General features: G+C 43.1%; 1 protein-coding gene across 7 annotated transcripts in view; it reads left to right on the top strand.

Annotated features, from left to right (window-relative positions):
• Positions 1 to 18,955, top strand: part of AK9 (adenylate kinase 9) — a 174,062-nt gene that overhangs the window by 140,477 nt on the left and 14,630 nt on the right. For 4 of the 7 annotated variants that reach the window (XM_025184731.2, XM_075923970.1, XM_075923971.1 and 1 more), the window contains 7 exons: positions 1,686 to 1,887; positions 3,291 to 3,437; positions 5,287 to 5,507; positions 12,489 to 12,685; positions 13,093 to 13,262; positions 15,939 to 16,037; positions 16,111 to 16,213. In XM_025184731.2, the coding sequence (XP_025040516.2) occupies positions 1,686 to 1,887; positions 3,291 to 3,437; positions 5,287 to 5,507; positions 12,489 to 12,685; positions 13,093 to 13,262; positions 15,939 to 16,037; positions 16,111 to 16,213 (1,139 nt within the window). Of the gene's footprint in view, positions 1 to 1,685; positions 1,888 to 2,534; positions 2,641 to 3,290; positions 3,438 to 5,286; positions 5,508 to 12,488; positions 12,686 to 13,092; positions 13,263 to 15,938; positions 16,038 to 16,110; positions 16,214 to 18,955 lie in introns of those variants that run through there. The other 3 variants (XM_075923972.1, XR_003089364.2, XM_025184734.2) reach the window with 3 other exon arrangements.

Raw genomic sequence — 18,955 nt, 5'->3', positions numbered from 1 at the left:
TAACTTTCAATTTTTAATCTCCCCACAAGAATCACCTCCACAAGTATAAGATTCTCTGTATATACTGTGATCCCCTGGAGTTTGCTCCCATCTCTTACCAACCACAGCACTCTTGAAACACTAATTTTTAGCCTGGTGTAGACTAGAAGAAACTCCTTGCAATGCTTCCCCTTAACTATCCAGAATCCAGGTACTTTGTATAACATTTTCCAAAGCTAAGTCCCATTTTGGAAAGTACTTATATCATTTAGGCTACATCTACACTGAAGCACTATTTCAGGATACTAGAGGTATCCCGAAATAGCTATTTCACATCTCTTAAGCGCGCCAGTTATTTTGAAATGTAATGGGCTCGCTATTCTGACATCCCTGTAAATCTCATTCCATGAGGAGTAAGGGACATTTCGGAATAGTGATTTATTTCAAAATTAGTGTTGTGTAGACAGTGCCAAATTTTGAAATAAGCTATTTTGAAATAACGTCAAAATAAGATACGCAATTTGAATATCTTATTTCGACCTACAGTGCTGTGTAGATGCACCCTGAGGCTCATAAGTCACATTGAAAGCCTATAGGCATATTAAATATTTTACAAACCCTTTGCCTCAATATTTATATTTTATTAATTATGTTATTCTTTAGAAACAGCATGCGTTTTCCACAGCATTCTCACTTCTGTTAGGTATGAGATGGCAAAATAACAGCTTTTTATCTATTGTTCATATAATCCTATACAGCCAGGCAAAGAATGTATTAAATTAAATTGAGAGTTGATAAGGTCAGTCCTTTTAAAAAAAATAAATGTTAGTAGGTGATTGGGGCAACTTGACTGTCAAACTGATAGAAATGAAGTTGTACTAAAACTATCTGTATACCATTTGCCATTTTCTGTAACCAAAATCATTTTATAATTTCTGGTTTTGTTTGGTGTATTTTGTAACAACAAAGTTTTTTAAATGTATGCAAAATTAGATATTTTGTATTTATTTACTTTAACTAAAATCATTTTATCATCTTTTTTAACTGTAAAATCCAGTAAAAACTGGTGTCCAACAAAGCAGACTTTTAGTCAAAAGTAGAGTCGCTTACATAATGGTGCAGAATATGAACCACCAGCTAAGCTTTGCCTTATATCTGTATTAACATTTTTTCACACATTATCCATCTGTCACACCAAGAATATAGTACAGCAAAGCAACATGGCAATTACCAAATTCTTTACCCTTTCTAATATTATGGATGAATGTAATGCTCATATAAATGGTGATCTATTGGTGTTAGTTAGGGTTGTACGTAGACTGGAAAAACACTCTGCAAGTTCCGAACATGTAGTTTGCTAATGCTCATGCACTTTGATTTGAGAGGCAACATCCTGTATCTGCTATTCCAATCCCAGACTTATACTAAGAAATGTCTGCTTTAGCAATGCAGATGTTACTTTTGGGGGTTCAGCATCAATATCTGGATATTAGTGCATTTTAAATTACACTTACATGCATAAGCTTGACCTACAATACATTTTAGGGAAGTCCTATATCTTGACTCTGTACCAGTAGCACACTACATTTATCCTAAGTTATCAAACTCATAATATTAATGAATATGAACAACATTTTGTGAATAAAATATTGCATTACATTGATGTCTAGGTGAAAACTGAGTGTTAAAACAAAACTATTTTTCAGTTGCTAAGAAGTTTGCAAGTGTCTATGGGTTAATGCGCTTGTCTATGGGAGATGCTATACGACTCGTGTTAAACGATCAGCCAGAGAGTGAGCTGGCACTTATGTTAAAGTGGCATCTTCATAAAGGACTGGCTGCACCTGATGAACTGGCCGTTCAGGCTCTAGAAGTGGCTCTGATGGATCATGTGTGCAGTACCGCTGGGTAAGAGGCTTGTCTGTTTTTTGTTTTGTTTTTCTTTTTGGTAAGTTAGCATTCTTTTCATAAGGACTGATTTGCATAAACATAATGAAACAAATGGTTTCACTAAAACAGAGATGGGGAGCCTATTTTCTGTTGGGGGCCACTGAGCCACAAGAAAAACAGTCAGGGCCTACAGGGCTACACACAAGTGAGAAACAAAAAAATAAAACAAAAACAAAAATCCTCACTGAGAAGAAAACTGAGGGGGCAAAAAGAGACACTCACAGGGCTTTAAGGTTCTCTCCCCACTCCAGCCCCACACAAAGGTGCCATTTCTCAGAGATTTGCCACAGAGATTGAGCACAAGTGCTGGCTTGCCCCGAGCCTAGCTGTGGGATGAGCCTGAATCTGGCTTGCGGGCCATAGATTCCCTGAGGACTACACCTATTACTATAAATACTAGTGGCAACCCAGACTTAACACTGGTCTCTGGAACTTGCCTATACCTATTCTGCCCTTGCACCAGTTTTTTTCTCTTTAGTAGTGCAAATTGACACTTCAGTGCTCCCCTTTTGATGTTTTAGAAACAAACAAAAACTGAAATCTATCTTCTGTCCCCTAACCCCTGTGGAATCCAATGAAATGACCCCACTTCTTCATCTCTCCAGCTCCTCTCCCAAAGAAGGGGCTTTCTCACAGGACAGGACATGTAATTGATCTCTGACGTGCAATTTTGAGCTTTGAGATCAGCACTGAATAAACTTTCCTTGATGTGTAGGTATTGAACTGTTTTGATGTATCTTTGTATATTGTCCCTCCAATGCCTACTATATGACAATTATGTTTCTTTTTCAGTATGAATTAGGCAAGCCTTGAGTTAAAGTACTTGATGTTGATTTAGATGTTATCTCTTTGGAACCTAATCCTGCTCCAGTCAAGTTACTAATTATGTAGAAGACCAGTGTGGATTGTTGGTAGCTACAAATAAATAGATAAGATCTCATAATTTAAAACTACAACTTCAAATGACTCTCAGCCTCCAGGCTGTGCACATCCCAGGCTCTGTAACCATATGTTCCTACACTTTTCTGCTTGGCCTACTGCCTCCACTCCCTCAAATTTTTGTAACAACCACTTCTTGTATTAAATTTTATTATAAACTCTGAGGCTGAAACTTCCTAGAGGTTTGTACAGCCCCTCGCTCAATATTTTTATTGAGATCTTCACAGTACTGTAATACCACTGCTAATCGTTATTAATAATAGTAAATCTCTCATGCACTGATTTGGAAGTGCAAGACCACAGACCTTGTATCTTTTTTTGTAAATAAAAATATGTTCTTGCTAATTCCAGTTTAGTGTTAATGGTGAATTAGGAACTGACAGGTTTTTTTAACCTGTATTCGTTTTTCTGTTTGCATACAGAGTAGTTATTGATGGGTATCCTGTAACAAGAAAACAAGTAAACATCTTAGAAGCAATGAGAATAATTCCAGTGAAAATATTTGAGTTACAAGTGGATGCAAAGGAGGTTTTTAGAAGAGCACTGATAGACAAGGAAAGCTCTGACAGGTAGCAATGCTAACAAAGAGTGTTGATTTTATCCTTGTAAATTGTATCTCTTTCAAGTATTGATTTAAGTACTCATACATTTCTCATCAAAATAATATCTGACTGCTGCTAAAAGTGGCTACCAAAAATTGTATCGGCTACTGAATTTTATTACTCGTACATACAAGAATTATTGTTAGTAAAATTGATACTTAGCTGACTCTAACATATTCTGTCTCTTTTCTTAATTGTGGGCCTTTTTAAAGGTCAGCAGTAATGTTTCATTTCTCCTAAGTACTCTGCAAAAATTATTTATGCAAACCTTTCAGTGAAAACTTGCCCCTAACTTCTTTGCTTTTCTGATTATGTAAATATTCAAACTCAAAAGGTGTCTGTTTGGGTGGAATTTTTTTTATTAAAATAACATTTTATAACTGCAAAGATCAAAAAACAAAAACAGAACACTCAGTTTAAACATTAAGTTGAATAAAAATCTTTTCCGTATTAGGTGAAATGTTTCCCGGAAATAATTCCAGAATGTTTTTAGCATGTTTATATTTTTTTATTTGATTCAGCAACAAATGATTGCACTATTTACTTGTTCACTTCCATTACAAAAAATGAAACTAGAACTTTTTTTGCAAGAGTTTTTCAAAACTCCCATTTTTAATTCCAAACAAATTATATTTTATAGCCTTAAAGCTGACCAATTGTGCAATCTGAATAATTACTAAAAGTTAATATTATATTCAGAACCTTATCTTATTGCTTTAAAAACATCCCCAATATAGGTTTTTGGCACTGTTTAAATTAAGAACCAGGATACTCTATGTATTTAAACTAGATACTTCTTAGGATACTTGCAACTATGCTCTAATCCATATTGCTCTGAGAGTTTTACATAACATCCCAATTTAAGGTTAGTTTATTTTTAATTGGATTAAATATTTATAACTTGGAGTTTAGAGCTTGCATTTTCCCTAAATTTATTAGAAGATTATTGCTCCTTATCTCCAAACAAGTATGGCTCACTGTACTCTTTTGTACCTTAATATCACAGATTTCCAGTTCAGATACTTGATGTAGCATTGTGCCTTTCAGCATATGGCTTTCCCCATTTTAAAAGGTTCATGATCCTGATGATGACAATCTGAATTTGAAGAATTTTTAGGCACATTATTAAAATGTGTCCATAAACATGTACTAACAAATACCCAAGGGTATGTCGACACTACAGGAAAAAGTCAAATTAAGATATGCAACCTCAGCTACATTGTGTAGCTGAAGTCAAAGTAGCCTAATTCAGCTTTTTGTACTGTCTACAGTACAGGAAGTCGAAGGAAGAACACTCTTCCTTTGAATTCCCTTACTTCTCGTGAAAACTGGGTTACTGGCATTGACCAGAGTGCCCCTCTCACTTCAAATTAGCTGTTTTAACTAGACCACTAATTTGAACCCAGGAAGATTGATAGCAGCAGCTTCAAACTTCCTCTGTAGTATAGATGTACCCCTAAAGTCCTCTTCAAAATATTCAGTCTAAAATCAGGAAATACAGAGAGCATAATTTTCTAAATTTTAGTTGGTTCCTGGACGTCTACTTGGTTCCTCAGAACTGTGTAATGGTAAGAATGAAAGACAGTTTTTTCTGCATTCATGACAATATTGTTTTTGATTACAGAGCTGTATTCCCTCAGCACTACTATAGACTTTCAATAATCATAATTAAAAATATTAATAGTGAGCTCTAATGTATACATTTTGACATTCAATCAGATAGTCATCATCAGGGAACAAAAACTATTTTGTATGTTTTTATTCTTATTATGTTAATATAGTTTCTTAAATCATTGCTATTTTTTATTTTCTTCAGTCCTCCTTATCCAATACATGACAGCTCACAGATTCTAGCTATTCAGAACTCCTGCTATAGAAAGCAAATTGATGCTATTAGGACTTACTATGAAGAGAAACATCAGAACTGGTGTGTGGTTGATGCATTCCACAGCAAGTGGTGGGTCTGGAACAAAATATTTGAGGAAGTTCAGGTGATCGTTAAACAGATCCAGATATATTTGGAAAGAATAAGAGAAGGTAAAAGAAGAATACCTGTTTACAAATAGTACATGCTGCTTTGTTTTAAGAAATTGTAATTTAATAAACCCATTGTATCACATTCAGTTTTAATTTGCCTCTAATTATCCATGGCAGTACAGGCAGTCCCCGGGTTACATGGATCCGACTTACATCGGATCCCTACTTACAAATGGGGTGAGGAAACCCCGCACTAGCTGCTTCCCCCCAGCAGAAGCAGACCAGGGAGACGCGAAGCTAGCGCCCCCCTCTCCCCAGCAGACCAGGGAGATGCGGAGCAGCTTTTTTCAGCAGACACATCAGCTTGAGAATAAAGGACTGAGGGAAGTGAGGTGTGGGAGAATAAAACTGAGCTCTGGAGAAATGTTTGGCTAGAGTTTCCCCTACAATATGTACCAGTTCCGACTTACATACAAATTCAACTTAAGAACAAACCTACAGTCCCTATCTTGTACGTAACCCGGGGACTGCCTGTAATACCCAGGCAAAAACATTAAAGCTGGATGTTAAATTTCAGAGCATATTTCAGTTACTTAGTAGCAATACAAGTTTTACAATAAAATAGTACTTATAAAAAAAAACTAATTATCTTGACTATGCTGGAAAAAATGCATCATGTCAGAAACTAATAAATGTTACCTAATATGCAAAACAGCTTGCATAGATTGAGGCTGAACATGTTAGTTGTTCACTCATGGTTAACACTGTTGGTTTTAGACATGAGTCCCTTTCTACAACATTTTACATTATGTTGACAGAGAGCTTGTCTACACAGTTAAGTAATGCACTCTACAGGGGTGTGATTTCTAAAGCCTACGAACAAGTGGTGCATTAATTGTTCCATGTTAAACTTCCTGATGCACACTAAAAGTTCCTGAGCAAGACTGTCCTTACTCCTACGCAGATTAAGCAGTTGCAAAGGGCACCTGAAAATTTGGGGCACCACTGGGTCTTAATGTCCATCCACCTACCTTTTCCTAACCCTAGTCTTTGGCTTTGCTTCCTCCAGAGAGGATCTAGTTAACTTGCTTGCCTAATCCATATTGAATAACAATGGGAAAATCTAAATAGTGAGGTCCCCCAAGAATATGTATAAGGACGTATGCAGTCCAGTATCACCATAAATTATCTGTGAAGGAGGGTAAACGGGGAAGTTGCAATGTTTGCTGTTGATATTAAATAACTCAAAATAGTTAAGTCCTAAGCTGACTGTGAAGAGTTAAAAAGGGATCTTACAAAACTAGACAACTCGGCAACAAAATGGCTATTGAAATTCTATGTTGATAAGTGCAAAATAATCCACATTGGAAACAATAATCTCAACTATACATCAAAATGATGGATATTAATTAGTAGTTCCACTCAAAAAAAGAGATCTTGGCATCATCATGGATATTTCTATGAAAATATCTGCTCGCTGCACAGCAGCAGTCAAAAAAGCAAATAGAATATTAGGAACGGGATTGATAATGAACCAGAAAATGTTATAATGCCACTATATAAATCATATATGTCCACACCTTTCATATGAGGAGAGTTTTAAAAGCCTGGGGCTGTTCAGTTTAGAAAAGAAGAGAATAAGGGAGGGAGGAGAAATGATTGAGAGATAAAAAATCATGAATGGTATGTAGAAAATGTATAGGGAAGTGTTATTTATCTCTCCACATAACACAAGAAATAGGAGTCATGAAATTAATAGGCAGCAGGTTTAAAATAAATAGAATATGTATTTCTTTAAACATTGCATAGTCAACCTGTGGAACTCATTGCCAGTAGATGTTGTGAAGTATAAAAGATACAGAAAAGAAATAGATAAGTTCATGGTCTATCTCTGACTATTAGCCAAGATGTTCAAGGATGTAAACCCATATTCCATGTGCCCCTCATTCAACCAATGCAATTTAATGTGTGGCTGTTCTAAAATCAATTTAAACTTGGGGTATAGCTGTTTAGTTTACACCTTTATATTTACTAATGGAAATTAAACCACTGTTAGGCCATGTCTAGACCACATTCCTTTTTCGATAAAGAGATGTAAATTAGGCACGTCGATATTGCAAATGAAGCCGGGATTTGAATTTTTGCAGATTGGCAGCTGCCGCTTTTTTTCTAATTGGGACTTTTTTTAAAAAAAGCTGGCAGTTTAGATGGGGCATTTTTGACAGAAATGCCCCGTTTTGAAAGATCCTGTACTCCTCAAAAAATGAGGTCTAGTCTAGACATAGCCTTACTCGTTTTAAACTGGGAAATATGTCCACAAAAAGAGTTGCATCCGTTCATGTAAATAAGTTTTCAAACCAGTTTGGTTAAACTGATGCATCTTCTGTGTACACAAGCCCTCAGATACATTTTTCCTTTGTGGAGACAAGGTGTAAGGATTTATCCCCACCTTACCAAAAACTAAACATTTGTGTAAACAAGTCTTAAGAGACTACTTCTCTCACCTTGGATATGTCTAGACTACAGAGTTGGCTATTAACTTGAGTTAAGTCCACACTGCAAGCGTGTTCTTTCACAAGTAAATCAAAAGAACAGAGGGCTTTTTGCACAACTGGTAATCCTCATTGAAGCCTTTTTGTGAAGTGGATGGGAAGGAGGGATTTTTTGCAGAAGAAGAGGCCTCCAGGAAAAAGCACAGGTGCTCTGGTGGCCACTCGATAGAAGCTAATCACAACTCTACAGTTCCTTCTCCTGGCCCCTCTTAAAGACGCAGGCACCTGGACAAGCCTTGTGGCAGGAAGTAGGACAGAGAGCAGCACCCTGTCCACGCGGCTCTCCCTGCCACAGCAATTGTCAGCCATGTTTGCCTCTCAAGCCCCCTGCGCTCCCCCAGCCCTCGTCGGGAGCATCCCCAGGGGTCTGAGGACCCACCCAGGGGGACCAAGAGATACGCCCCGTCCTGGTCTGGTCCGGACATCCAGTCCCTCTTCGAGTTGTGGGGCGAGGAGGAGATGCTCCAGGGCCCCCGGGCCAAGTGGCAGAATGCTGACATTTATGGCCGGATGGCCATGTCCCTGGTGGAGCGCAGACACCCACCCCAGACCATGGAACAGGTCCGGAGTAAAATAAAAGAGCTCCACCAGGGATATGTTCGGGCCACCAAGCGCAGCTCCCATTCAGGGGCAGGACCCCACACCTGCCCCTATCATAGGGAACTGCACTAAATCCTGGGGGGGGGGAAACGTCTTCCCCATCCATCCTGGTGGACTCCGGGGTCAAGACCCCCATCATCATCCAGCCAGAGGTCACTCCAGAGGAGGAGCAGGAGGACCAGGGACAGCCAGCTGCACTGGAGGAGGAGGAGACAGGCACTATGACGTCTCCCAGGCCTCCTCAGACACCTGGGAGGGATCTTCAGGTGAGTGGTCTTACTTTGTCACACACACCGGGAGGGGGAGGCAGGCACACAGTGGGCAGGGAGCGAGTGTCACGTGGGATGCACATGCAACCATGTGCTGCATTGCTGTGTAGCACATGGATGCAACAGGCAGCCCCTGAGCGTGCCTGGGATCCTGCTCCTACACTCAAGGGAGGCCACACACATCTGGCCCCGGGTGGGAGGATGCCCCAACTGGAAGCAGGCTAGCTACAAGGGCACAGGCATGACCCCACACAGACCAAGGAGTGCCACACACAGCACATGGGCATGCCTGCAATACAAGGCAGCAGCTGCTCCTGCAGTCAGCACTGTGACCTGCAGCTTTGTGGGTCGGACCCCAGGGAGGGCTAAGCTGCTCCCGGCTCGTTGGCCACCAGTGAGGGAATCCCACCATAGCCAGACACTTCCTTTGGCTGCCTGTGCGTAGGCCAGGGGAGGGAGAGGTGGGAAGCGGGTAGCACAGTCCCCTGGGCACGTCAGGGGCCCAAGAGATAGGGCCCACTGGCTTTGCACCCAGGACATCCCCTGCCTCTGGTCCATGGACTGCTGGTTGCTGCTCACAAAGGAAGGCACGGCCTCAGGGACAGTGTCTGCAGGAATGACTGACCGCCACTCCCTCTTTGTGTGTTCTCCACAGCTGGACCAGCCGGGACAGAGGGCCAAGCCATACCACCGCAGCCACCTGCTAGAGCCCGGAAGACCCAAAGGCACACCAGGGTGCACAAGGACCTGATGTGGCAGCACATCTGTGTCCTCCATGACATCCTCCAGACCCTGGCACACGAAGTCCACGCTGACCTGAAGTGGCGGGAGCACGCCTGGGACCAGCTGATGAAGCGGCGCGATAACATGTGTGCCGTCATGTCCCACCTGATGGAACACACGCCTGATGCTGCTGCTCCTGGCTTCCGCCCTCCTGCCCCCCACGCTATGCCCATTCCCCCTCCTCCTGTACCCCTCCGCCAATCCTGACCCTGCTGCATTGCTCCCCCTCCCCCCTGTCCACCCCTTTGTGGTCCCCGGACCCGCACAACCCCGACCAGTTTCCCATAGCCGAGGTGGCACATCAAGCCACTCCCCTCCCAGTTCAGAGCTCCCTTCCCAGTTCTGATCCCCCCTCTCAGTTCAGAGCCTCCCTCCCCATGTCCACCTTTTCTAAATCTTTAATTAATACAGACTGTATTTTTTTCAAAACCAAATAGTTGTGTTTATTGGGAGGACAGAGAAGGGGCAAAGGGAGGAGTTGTGGTGAGGAAGGGATAGTTAGGGGAGAGTTAGTGGAGTGTTTGAGAGAATCTTTCCCTCAGGGCCTCCCAGATGAGCCCCCCAACTGATGGGCCTGGCGGATGGCAGCTGTCAGGTGCTGCTCAAATGCTCGGCTCTTGCAGCCGATGTCTGCCCCCCAGCCCAGGAGTAAGTCCCTTCTGCTCCACAATATTGTGGAGGACACAACATGCTGCCACCACCTTGGGGATGTTGTGCTCCCTTACGTCCAGGTGGGTGAGGAGGCACTGAAAATATGCTTTGAGGTCGCCGAAGGCGCACTCCACCTGGATCCTGGCCCAGTTCAGGTGGGCATTAAACAGATCCCTGCTGCGATCCAGGTGGCCGGTGCATGGTTACATGAGCCATTACATGAGGGGGTATGCCATGCCACATCCCCCACTATGCACAGAGGCATGTGCATGTCCCCAACTGCAAGGTCCCAGCGGGCAAAAAATGTGCCCACCTCCAGCTTACGGTACAGGTTTGAGTTCCTAAACACACAGGCAGTGTGTGCCCTGCCCGACCACCTGACAAAAATGTCGGTAAATTGTCCCCGATGATCAGAAAAGTAGGCCTTCCGATTTATGTACTGAGCTGCTCGATGGTCCGGTGCATGAATGGGGATGTGTGTCCCATTGATTGCTCCCCCACAGTTTGGGAACCCCAGGGCAGCAAATCCAGCCACAGTCACGTCCAGGTCTCCCAGACGGATGACCCTCCTCAGTAGGAGGGAGTTGATGGCCCTCACCACCTGCAGAAGGAGACAAAGAAACACACAAAACAGAGAATGAGAGAAGGGGTGCCTGAGCCCTTGGGAGGTGTCCACCCTGCTTCCCTCCCCTGCTCCCCCCAAACACCCCAGGAGCCACTTCCTATGAGGCTGCTCCTCCCCCAGCAGCAGGGCTGTGTGATGGTGGGACAGCACAAGCCCCCTGGGATGGGGCTTTCCTCCCCACCCCCACTCCACTCACCACAGTCCCCAGCCCCACTCTCCTGAGGGTCCTCCTTATCCAACACTCTACCCACCCCCATGCAGGGACTGCAACCCCACAGTGCCTTATCATTGCAATACTTTTGTTTAAACAACTTAATCATAGCCATGCGGGCCATGACATTTTTGGGTGTAAAAAGTACAAAAATAATAAAGTGCTGTAAAACTTAAAACAAAAATTCAGTTTTCTCCAAATTTCAGTTGTTGACATACCCCCCAGATTTCTCTCAAGTACCCCTAAGGGTACTCCTACCACTGGTTGAGAAACACTGTCTTATACCACAGTTGAATTTGGCCACAGCTGTGCTTGAGGATGGTGCAAGCTAAATTAGAATGTTTGTGAAAAATAAACTGGCTTATTTTACACCTTCCTTTTGCTTCTTCTATTACATCCTTCACATTTGCACCTAAACTTCAGTCATAAACCAAATGATATTTAGTTACTCTTTAATATACAGGCAGTCCCCGGGTTACGTACAAGATAGGGACTGTAGGTTTGTTCTTAAGTTGAATTTGTATGTAAGTCGGAACTGGTACATATTGTAGGGGAAACTCTAGCCAAACATTTCTCCAGAGCTCAGTTTTATTCTCCCACACCTCACTTCCCTCAGTCCTTTATTCTCAAGCTGAGGTGTCTGCTGAGAAAAGCCACTCTGCGTCTCCCTGGTCTGCTGGGGGGGGAGGGGCGCTAGCTTCGCGTCTCCCTGGTCTGCTGGGGGGAAGCAGCTAGTGCAGGGTTGCCTCACCCCGTTTGTAAGTAGGGATCCGATGTAAGTCGGATCCATGTAACCTGGGGACTGCCTGTATAATTTGAGCATCAGACTTTTAAAATATACTTTCTATTTTCTTAAAAGACATTTTATTCCAGGAGATCTTGAATGATCCTGAGTTAGCTAGACCTGTGAGTTTGTAGGACTGGGGTAAATAAATGAGAGCTTTTATCACATCCAAATTTAAACTCCTTTTCATCTCTGTCAATAACTCACATAACAATTGAAATGTCCCTTCACATCAGAGGAATGAAACTGTACACTCCTAATGCAGAACTACTTCAAAGAAAGTTGTCTAATTAATTAATCATGTGCAGGATCCTGCAACATTAGCTATTGTATTTCTTAAGTAATTGCTAAAGTAAAAGTTACCAAAACAAATTAATAAAATATTTGCAGTCTAGTTACTTTAATAATCAAATTATTTATAAAGATTGCCAGCTCATAATTCTTATCACTGAGTATAAATGTTTCATTTCCACACTGGATATAATCTTCATAAATGGCGACATTTTGTACTGCACGTGAAAAATGTTTAAATGTTATAAAATAACATTTTATTCTATTATTGACAGGAAAAGCAGCCAGTATTGCTGATTTATGTATCACACCCCAAGAGCTGCAGTCACGGCTGGGAGAGTTTGGACAATACTGTCCTGTCAGCCTCGCAGAAAAGAGTGAACTGGTTGATTGCTCTGTAACCTCATCATTGCAGTTTGCAGCAGAGTTTCGAGGACACTATTACAAAATGGCTTCGCAGGAGGAATTGAATGTAAGGGCCTCAATGGCTTCAGCAAAGGTGGGATGGGAGTAAGGATGGCTTTACTAGGAACAGGTGCTGCATCAACCCTGTGAAAGAGAGGGAAGTAACAAGCAGCAGCGGATATAGGGCAGGACGAGCGGGGTGGCTGCCCCGGGCCTCGCACTTCAATAGGCCCCACGCATGCACTACTACCTGTCGGCTGTGGCCATGGTGCATACGCGAAATTGTGCTGCCCTGGGCCCTGCACTTCAATAGGCCCCGTGCCCTGGGCCTCGCAAAACTCTCATCCGTCCCTGGTAACAAGAAAGGGCCTCAGAACCAGAATGCAGTCAGCCACATCTTGTGCAGTTTGTATAATTCTTGTATTGTGCAGTGTTTCATTTATCATACAAAAAGTTTGCTTTCTCTTACTACAGAAATTCTTGAATGCACCAGAGTTGTACGTGCCACCATTGGCACCTCATCCTCTTCCCCCACGAGATATGCTACCAAAGAAACTGACAATGGCAGAAGTGAAGGCCTTATTCCCTAAAAAGGCTGAAATGCAAGGATACTGTCCAGTCACTTACCTAGATGGAAAACAAAGGTAAATCCTCACATTTCCCAGAATATTTATTAAAAAACAAATAAGGGCCTGACAAAGTACTTCTATTCTGTTTTCAGCAGGAAAAACAATTACAACTCCTTGCCAAACCTTTGTTACAAACTTTTGAAATATTTTGGGCTTTGGGCTTCATTATGTTCCTGAAACATTGATGAAATCGCATACAACATGAAGTGGGCTAAACCACCATAGATTTGTGTTCCCTAAAAAAGCCAAAGTTCCCGCTTCTGTCTGGTGGGGTTCGTTAGCCTTTCATTCTTCAAACTTTCTGATATATTCACAGGGCAGCCTGTGAAATTATCCCAATCTCTTTCTTATATGTTAGGTGAATGTGCATCCACTAGGCTATCTCTTCCCTCCTCAAGATCTATGAGTGTCTTCCTAAAGCAGGGATGGACCTAAGGTGGACCAGATGTGGCCCTGGCTTGACTGGATCTGGCCCCTGAGGCTCGGGGCTCCCCTCTCAGCCAGCTCCTATGCTCTTCCTCCCACCCAAACCCCACACCTCAAGCCTGTTTCCCGGCAATCCCTTCCCAAAAAATCTACTAGTCTGGGTCCCCCCTAAGCTCTGGTATGGCTCCCAATTTATTTTTCTGTGGGTCAGCAACTCCTGATCCAAAAAAGGTTCCCCACCTGTGTATTAAGGATTAGTGATATGACTGGTTCTTTTTCTTTCTGCAGTAGTGAGAATTAAAAACAACTGCTGCTTTAGCTGCTGTTGATGCCCCATTAGCTGTCATTGTGAGTCTGAAAGATATCCTATTAATTTTCAATTCTGTTATCCTGGTCTGAAATATTTCTAATGAGCAGAATGAGGCGCATCCTCAAGAGGATCAGCTTCTACACATCTCTTGCAGAAGAAACAGACAGCGAGCAAATAGGTTCATTATCCCTCCAAAGATCTTTGCTGGAGCTAAGGTGCAAACCTCCCACCTGGTCTCCTGCAACAAGTAGGGGAAAGTTGACCAAATGGCTAACCCCTGAACACTTTGGGGCATAGATTGGGGGAGGTAATTATACAGTAAGCTCTTTCTTGTACAGTGCCAAGCATATTATTGTCATTTACTACGTAACACATAAGACTAAGGGTACACCTACACTGCACAGCTATTTCAAAATAAGCTGTTCTGGAATAGTTATTTCTAAATGGCTTATTTTGAAATAGCACATGTACACTGCAGGGAAGCCTCAAAATTAGTCCGAGGCAAGCTTCCCTAATTTAGAGCCTCAAGAGGCACTGGGGAGGGATAACTTAGAATGGTCCTGATGAGGGTCTATTTCAAAATAGCAGCAGTGGAGAGTCTACACACACCTTATTTTGAAATAGCTATTTCGGAATAGGTGGTATTCCTCAAAAAAGGAGGTTTACAGATTTCAGAATAAGCTGTCCATTATTTTGAAATAACAGAATGTCTGTGTAGACGCTCACATTGTTATTTTGAAATAATGCTAGTTATCTCGAAATAACGGTGCAATGTAGACCCACCCTAATATTATGTCATGGAGATCACAGAATCTGTAATTTACAGAAACCTCTATAACATTTTCTGCTTCAATCCTAGGGTAGTAAGGCTGGTGCTGTCAGTCAGTGGGGGCTCCAGAGCTCTCAACTACTACACGTGGCAGGACTCACCACAGTCTCAGCCAATAAAGGGAGGCTGTGGGCATAGGAGAGAGTGCATAGCTCTCAGCCACCATGGGTAGTGGGTGGCAGGACCCTGGGGCTCCTGAACACCGTAGATTGCGGGGCCCCACCATAGCTCCCAGCTGCCATGTGGGATCTCAGCTACTGTGGGTAGTGGCACAATGAGTGGTTGGAGACCCTGGATATCTGAGCCACCACAGGCACTCAGGGCATGCCAGGGCCTCAACAACAGTGTGGGACCCCCGTCCTCTCCATTCTGTCATGGTTATTTTTAGTAAAAGTCAGGCCAAATCTTCTGTCAATTTTTGTTTATTGTCCGTGACCTGTCCCTAACTTTTACTAAAAATAACCATGAAAGAATCTTAACCTTAAGACTAGATCACATAAGACTCCCTCCTCTACCTTCTCTGAAAATGCTTAACATAAGGTGATCATGAGCATTTGAAGGGTAATAGGGCCTATGAAGAGAGGATCTCTGTAACCTTATTTTCAGTTGTGAAAAAACTTGAATGGTTTCAACCAAGTTTTACTTTGTGTTTTCAAGTTGTTAATTATTTAAAACAGCACCCAAACCTGCATGCATTCTAAAAAGATACAAACTGAGTCATCGGTATCACATAATAAGGCAACAAAGCTCCCCTAAACAGGTATTGGGGCATTCATTCATGGGGAAATCCATGGTTGGGGCAGAGCCAACATAGCCACTTCTATATCACCCCTTCTCAGCTTTAAAGATACTCATCCAGAGAAACGGTCCCTGCAGGAGGCTGTTTACAGGCAAGTCTAGAAAAGGGCCCATGTTCCTTATTGAGGCAATGTACCTGCTTCAAATTTTGAACTATGAGTAGCTCTGTCAGTCAAGTAGTGGGAGCATGAACTATCATACCCAGTTGTTTTGGTAATTAATAGAGCTATTAGATCAGAACTGTCCCAGTATTCAATGTGTTTAAATAGCACAAGTGATGTTTCATATTCCCTGTAAATACACACTTGTTCTTGTTCTGTCTTTTGAGATATGAAGCGTTGGTACCTGGCACTACTGAGTATGCTGTGGAATATCGAGACAAGCTATATATTTTTGAAAATGAAGAAAAACTCCAGAAGTTTATGAGGTGAATTTATTAACTTTAACTTAATTATTTCATATTTTCTGTGTCCTGAAAGCACTTCACTTCTGTGTCTTAGGTTACCAGAGCAATACTGGAATCAGAAGCTTCCACATAAACTCCCTCCAATAAAGGAACCATTTCTACTTACTGCTCTTCCTCTGACTGGATACCTTGAACAGGCTAGTTTTTCAGGTTTTTTTATTTAAATTACATTTAAGCTACAACATAGGATCATACTATGTCTTCTGATTTTTAGTTTTTATTTTAAAGTGTAATATTAATCTTGGTTTTATTAATAGAAATTTAAGAAAGAACAAGATAATATATGTCCTTACAATTAAAGGAAAACACTAGAAGTAGTTTTAAAAATGGCAGCTATTTAAAGCTATCCAGAGATTTGTAATCTTAAAGCACTCCTATGGAAGATTGATTAATGGGCAGAATTCAAGTGAGGCGATCAAAGATCAATGATAAACTACAAAACAACGTGATAAAATGTATGCCTGGTTCCTCAGTTTAGCCAGATTTTTCATAGTTATGAATTTGGTAGGGCCCAACTTATGACTCTCTTAATTTATCCCAGAGTTGTAACTACTACATATGTAGTGTTTTGTGTAAAATATATATGGAGTGAACATCAATACCCATTCAGTTTGTTACATGCCTATGATCATACATCTGCCCACTAATCCATCTTGCAATCCACTAATCCATTGTAGGTGGAATGTGCAGATGATATAAAGCTGGCATTTACATTGTTCTTATATTGGTGCTGCTTTGTGCATAGAGATCTGCTCTATCTTAAGCCAGGCTTTAATGGTGAGGGAAGACCAAGGATGCAGAGGACGGGCATGGTATATGGAAATATCTGTGTAGTTTTGTTTGTATTGCACTTGCACATAGGGTCTTAATCATAGTGTAGTGTTGTTCTGTACGAACACAAAACAAAAACATAGACCCTGGCCCCAGACGCCTTCTTTTCCATGCTGTGTTGGCAACAAGGAGAGTATGGGCATGTCTACACTAGGAAATATTTTCAAAATAAGTACAATCGAAATAATAACTCCTGAAATAAAATCGAAATAGCATGTCCCCACCATGGGGAAGCATTGAAATTGTTCAGAATTTTTTCCAAATAGCGCGCCCACACTGATTGAAGCCTGCCTCAGATTTAGAGCCCCTGGAAGCACTCTGGAGAGGGCACCATGAGGGTGGATACTTCCTGTGGCTGCTTGGTCAGGCAAGCTGCAACGTGTGCTTTCAGGGGCTCCTCTCTACAGCTGCATCTCACATGCCACTCCTCTGCTACCTCCCCTCTCGTGGGACACCAAACAGACACAGTGTGCTCTGGTTGCCCTTGCAGACACCACTGCACTAACAACATGGAGCTGAAGCTGCTGCAAAGCAGTGCCCGGTTCACAGGCCTCACGCTGTGCCTTATGGCACAGTTTGTCCAGAATGCCACATGCTGCTCCAGCCTGAACCAGAGGACCTCTTCACCCAGGTCCTGGCACTCCTGCTGCTGCAAATGTCCTTTAATCCCCTGGACACCACTGAAAGCCGCTTATGGCGGAGGGAGACCAGTTCAGACTAGTGAGACCGCATCGTCCTGCAACAATGGGATGACCAGCAGTGGCTTTAGAACTTCCACATGAGGAAGGGCACCTTCCTGGAGCTCTGCTAGTGGCTCGCCTCTGCCCTCAGGCAACAGGACACCCACATGTGACCCACCATTCTCACGCAGAAGCATGTTGCCATCGCCCTGTGGAAGATCACCACATCAGACAGCTACTGCTCCATTGGGAACCAGTTCTCCATGGGGAAATCCACAGTCAAGGCCTTGCTCTTGCAAGTAGCCAAGGCCATAAACTATGTGCTGCTACAGAGGGTCGTCACTCTGGGGAATGTGGACACCATCGCTGATGGCTTTTGCTGCCATGGGCTTCCCCAACTCTGGAGGGTGGGATATAGACAGCATTCACATCCCCATCCCCAACTCAGCATGCCTCCAACTACATAAACAGAAAGGGGTATTTCTCCATGATGCTGCAGGCCCTCATGAACTACAGGGGACACTTCACCGACATCAGTGTCTGCTGGCTGGGGAAGGAGCATGATGCTTTCATCTTCCAGAACTCTCGCCTCTTCCAAAAGATGCATGCCAGCACTTTTTTTCCCCGACTACACCATCAGGGTTGGGGACTTTCCCATTACATCCCGGGCAGTGCAGCCTACCTCTTGTTCCCCTGGCTTATGAAGCCCTACATGGGCAGCCTGGAGCCCACCAAGGAGCACTTCAGTGCTAGGCTGAGCAGGTGCTGCATGGTCATGGAGTGTGTATTTGGATGCTTAAAGAGGAGATTCAGGAGTCTTCTCACCCTCCTGGACCTCAGCAAATGCAACATCCCCTTTGTGGTGGCAGCCTGCTGTGTGCTCCACCACCTCTGAGAGAGCAACGGGGAGACTTTCCTGCTAGGATTGGGGGTAGAAGCTGAACAGCTGGCCAGGGCTTACAAGCAGCCAGACCCCATGCCATTTGATGCACACATCAAAGGGCTGTGCTCATTAGGGAGGCCTTGAGGAAGAGTTTCAGCCAAGGCCAGCTGTGAGACTCTCCCCTGTGCCTCTCCACAAGAGGCTCCTACATTCCCCCTGTGTGTCTTTCTTCCCCCACTCTTCCCTTCTCTTGTCATCCCTTCCCACCTTTTCCCCTCCCCAGCAGAGCACATAAAAAAGCCTTTTTTGTTTGAAAAAACAAGTCTGGTTATTTGAGGGATATACAATGGGAAGGGACTGGGGAAAGAACCTGCAGTGGGCAGGAGGGCGAAGGGGGGCTCAGGGACAGAGCTGGGACTGGTGCCTGCCTCAGTCAGCTCTGGCTGCCTGAGAGGTCCCACTGCCCTGTGTTTTGGGGCTCCAGT

The sequence above is a fragment of the Pelodiscus sinensis genome, chromosome 3 (genome assembly GCF_049634645.1).
Source record: "Pelodiscus sinensis isolate JC-2024 chromosome 3, ASM4963464v1, whole genome shotgun sequence".
In the NCBI taxonomy this organism is placed as follows: domain Eukaryota; kingdom Metazoa; phylum Chordata; order Testudines; family Trionychidae; genus Pelodiscus; species Pelodiscus sinensis.
The sequence above is the reverse complement of the archived record's forward strand: the minus strand, read 5'-3'. Positions and strand labels throughout refer to the sequence as shown.